The sequence below is a fragment of the Dipteris shenzhenensis genome, chromosome 27, assembly GCF_047967505.1.
Source record: "Dipteris shenzhenensis isolate YYH24624 ecotype China chromosome 27, Dip_SZ_1.0, whole genome shotgun sequence".
NCBI lineage: Eukaryota > Viridiplantae > Streptophyta > Polypodiopsida > Gleicheniales > Dipteridaceae > Dipteris > Dipteris shenzhenensis.
In genome coordinates this window covers 21077257-21081276 of record NC_141622.1, presented here as the reverse complement: position 1 = coordinate 21081276, position 4020 = coordinate 21077257, and the positions used below count along the sequence as shown (strand labels likewise).

The window sequence follows — 4020 nt, the reverse complement described above, 5'->3', positions numbered from 1 at the left end:
CGTGTTCCATAACTAACCCAGAGAGCAGAGAAGGTACGAGGATCCAGATGGACCCATGCATGCATGAGTTACCTCCGGCTCCCAGGCCTTCAGCTCACCACGCTAAAACTCGAGGAGCAGCGAAAACTCCATAAGCAGCTCACCACGGTTGGAAAACTCAATAATCGCGGGCTGCTCGATTCAAAGAAGAGGTGGCATACAATACCCATAGTAGGGGGTAAGGTGTGAGAGAAGTATGTGGAGTGAGTCACCCACAATAAGCCTTAACTAACGATTTTTGTGGTGTGAGCTTTTCTTCCAAGGGTTGTACGATTTTTTGGAAGGCGGCACAGACAGCGAGCGGTTAGCAGTCGCCCACGAGCTCACCTTTTCTTCTTCCTCCATTCGCCATCGCCACCACCTTCCCCAAGCTTATTATCTTCCCTACCCGCTTCTCCATTTCCATTCCGTCTGCACCTCTGCACGTTCCTTCCCCTTTCATTATATTCTTCCCCCCCCATGTTTTTTATCTCCCCCCCCTCGGCATCTCCCGTCTCGATTCGTTGAATTGACCTAATCCCCCCAGTCCTGTAGTACGGGCTGCTCTGCGTCGCAGACCCGGCACAATGTCGGGCGCATGTGGGCGGCCCGTCGGTCACGCACGGTGGGAGGCTCTGTGCTTCTAGACTGGGTTTACGAAGCGAGCTGCTGGGCCTAAGGGTAAGAGCTGTGAAGAAAGGAGAGAAACTAGACGGATAGCGTTACTGCATTGGTGTGCATTGCGAGGAAGTAGGTGGAGCTGAAGCGATTAGTGTGAGAGAGAGAGAGAGAGAGAGAGAGAGAGGGGGAGGAGGAGGGGAGATTGGGTGGCGGAGTTTTGTGAGGGGAGAGGTGGGTTTGTGAGGCTGGGTGGCGAGAGAAGAAGAGAAGGCAGAGGAAGGTAAACGAAGAAGAACAGAGGAGGAAGAGAGAGAGAGAGAGAGAGAGAGAGAGAGCAGAGAAGCTACAACAGAGGAAGAAGAAGAAGAAGAAGAAGAGAAAATAACAGAGAGAGCACAGAGAAGTTACAACAGAGGAAGAAGAAGAAGAACAGAGGAGGAGGAAGAAGAAGAAGAAGAAGAAGAGAGAATTCACAGAAAAGCTACAAAAGAAGCTACCTTTGCTTGTTGGCTATGGCGTCTTCGCTTCTGCTGCAGCAGCAGCCTCGCTGCTCTTTCTCCACAGCTCCGACCTTCGTATTCCTCCGTCCTCCCTCCCTCTGCTTCCGCCCTCTTGCTCCCCTCCGCCCTCGTCGCCTCTCCATCTCCTCCGTCTCTGCCCCCCCTTGCCCCCCCTCCTCTACTTTCCAAGAAGAAGACGACCCCAGCTCTGCTTCTTCTCCTCCTCCCTCTCCCCTCCCCTTCGACCCCTCCTCCCCCCCCCCCTTCTCCCTCTCCGATATCCGTGCCGCCATCCCCAAACATTGTTGGGTCAAACACCCCTGGATCTCCCTCAGCTATGTCCTTCGTGACGTCGCCGTCGTCTTCTCCCTCGCTGCTCTCGCCGCCCACTTCAACAATTGGCTCCTTTGGCCTCTCTACTGGTTTGCTCAGGGAACCATGTTTTGGGCTCTCTTCGTTCTCGGGCACGACTGGTGCGATGCATTCCTCCCCATTTGTACCTCGCTCGAATCCGAATTTGCAATAGGGCTTGACGAAGTGTGGGTTTTCTGTGCAACTGTCGCTGGAGTGCAAGATGATTTAGATTGTCCCGCTTGCCTGCGAGCCGGTTGTAGCAATGTGTTTGAGTTTCGTTAAGAGAGCCGTGAATCTACTGTTAGTCGGGGTTGTGGCCTCGCAAATCTCTGTTCTCACCTTGTCTCCCAGCCGTAACAGTAATCTTTTTTTTTTGTGACAGTGGTCACGGTAGCTTCTCCAATAACAAGAAACTCAACGACCTGGTCGGCCATCTCACACATTCTTCCATCCTTGTGCCTTACCACGGGTGGTGGGTATCACTCGAGTTTTGCTGCTGGCACTTGCATTTTGTGCTTGTCTTCTGCGGATTCTAACTCCATTATGGCACTCTCGTGTGCAGGCGAATAAGTCACAGGACGCATCATCAAAATCACGGCCACGTCGAGAACGACGAGTCCTGGCATCCTGTAAGTGAAGGGATCAATTGTCCCAAGCTCATATGGTAGTGTGGAAGAGAGAGGCGATAAAAGAGAATGCTTGTCTAATTGATCTTCGCAGGATAGTGTTTGCAATGTCTCTAACACAGGAGTGTCTTTTGTGCAGCTCTCTGAAAAGGTTTATCGAAGCCTTGATAATCTCAGCCGTGTTGCAAGGTTTTCTCCTCTGGCGATGTTCGCCTATCCGTTCTATTTGGTTGGTGTCTGCCTTTGACTTTCAAATTTCCTAGCTGGGTGTGTATCAAATTTCACATCTGGCTTCGGCACTAGGCGTAAGTAATGCTTAACTCTGTACGATTCTATTCGTTCTTGCTGCTGGCAGTGGGGCAGAAGCCCAGGGAAGACCGGTTCTCACTTCGAGCCGAGCAGCTCGCTCTTTGTCCCGAGCGAGAAGCACGACGTGCTTACGTCTACGGCTTGCTGGGCTTCGATGCTGGCTCTTCTTGTGGGTCTGACGTTCGCCATTGGTCCAATGTGGATGCTCAAACTCTATGTTGTCCCTTACTGGGTAGGTCATCTGCACCTCTACAAGCTGTTTGTTTATGTGATTCGTCGCAACCTCGCGTTCTTTTCCTTATTTTTTCACATATTACTGGCTCAGATAAATGTAATCTGGCTGGATGTGGTGACTTACCTTCATCACCATGGATATGACGAAAAAGTTCCATGGTACAGGGGTCAGGTATTAGTGGTTCTGACTCGTGCCGATCTTGTTTGTTCTAACCTTTTTTGTTTTAAGCCATCTTGATGATTCGTTTACCTTATCAGGAATGGAATTACATGCGTGGGGGCCTTTCCACCATCGATCGTGATTACGGTTGGTTCAACAACATACACCACGACATTGGAACCCATGTTGTGCATCATCTCTTCCCGCAAATTCCTCATTATCACTTAGTGGAAGCTGTGAGTGGCTTTCTCATTAAATTTTTTAATCGACCAGCTATTGTCATTATGTTCTTGTTTGTCTCCTGTGATGAATTGCCTAAACTGCAAAATTACTGATACATTGGATTTCTGGTTGGTGATTTACAGACAGAGGCTATTAAACCAGTTCTCGGCGAGTATTACAGACAGCCCGAGAAATCTCAGCCTTTCCCAACTCACCTTTGGAATCATCTAGTCAAAAGTTTCTCACAGGATCACTATGTGGACGATGAGGGCGAGATTGTTTTCTATAAAAAAGACGTCGAACTCAACACTGCGAGATCGTTGTAATCTTGGCAAAACGGGTTCCGCTAATCTAACATTTCGCACATTACACAGTTAGCATTAGCATTGGATGAAGTGACGGGGCAAAGCTTCTTTTGCCGTCTCCATTATTTATTATACTCCAGTGAATATCCTCATACCGTAATTGTTTCCGAGGGAGAGTCGTTCTCCTCCAGCACCTCTGCTCTACCATTTTTGTAATTTTGTCGTTTGGACTTCTACCACGGTTCCCATTATTGGAATTCGTGGAGATTATTCTTTCAAAATGACATTGCAAAAAAAGGTCCTCGAAGCGGGGTTTTATGAATGCAGTGCTTGCTGCCATGTGGCGTGGACGGATACATTTGTATGCGATTATTCAATGAATTCAATTCTTGAGCACAGCTTTGCGATTGTAGTCCATTTATTGTTGTTCTTTTGTTCTCAAAAATTTTCTTTGATGTCGATATATAACTATAACATCTATACTTAATAGAAGAATGTGTTAAAGGTTAGTGAACAAAGTTTCCTAACCTGCTGGCTCGTGACGTTTCTGAAAACTCAGACTACTTGATGCATAAGCACACTGTTGCCCTAGGATTCCTTAATCTGTTGATCCTTCTTATCCTTATGCTTATGCATCCCAATTATGACAATGGCACGCTGTAAAGCCAATG

At 48.3% G+C, this 4020-nt stretch overlaps 1 protein-coding gene across 1 annotated transcript; it reads left to right on the top strand.

Moving 5' to 3' along the window:
* The first annotated feature begins 723 nt into the window (after positions 1-723).
* LOC147884023 (omega-3 fatty acid desaturase, chloroplastic-like) lies at positions 724-3764 on the top strand. Its single transcript, XM_087398389.1, has 8 exons — positions 724-1612; positions 1876-1965; positions 2056-2122; positions 2259-2348; positions 2475-2660; positions 2754-2834; positions 2921-3058; positions 3188-3764. Exons 1-8 carry the CDS (start codon positions 1152-1154, stop codon positions 3368-3370), a joined length of 1296 nt encoding a protein of 431 aa, XP_087254515.1. The 5' UTR covers positions 724-1151; the 3' UTR covers positions 3371-3764.
* The last annotated feature ends 256 nt before the right edge of the window (positions 3765-4020 follow it).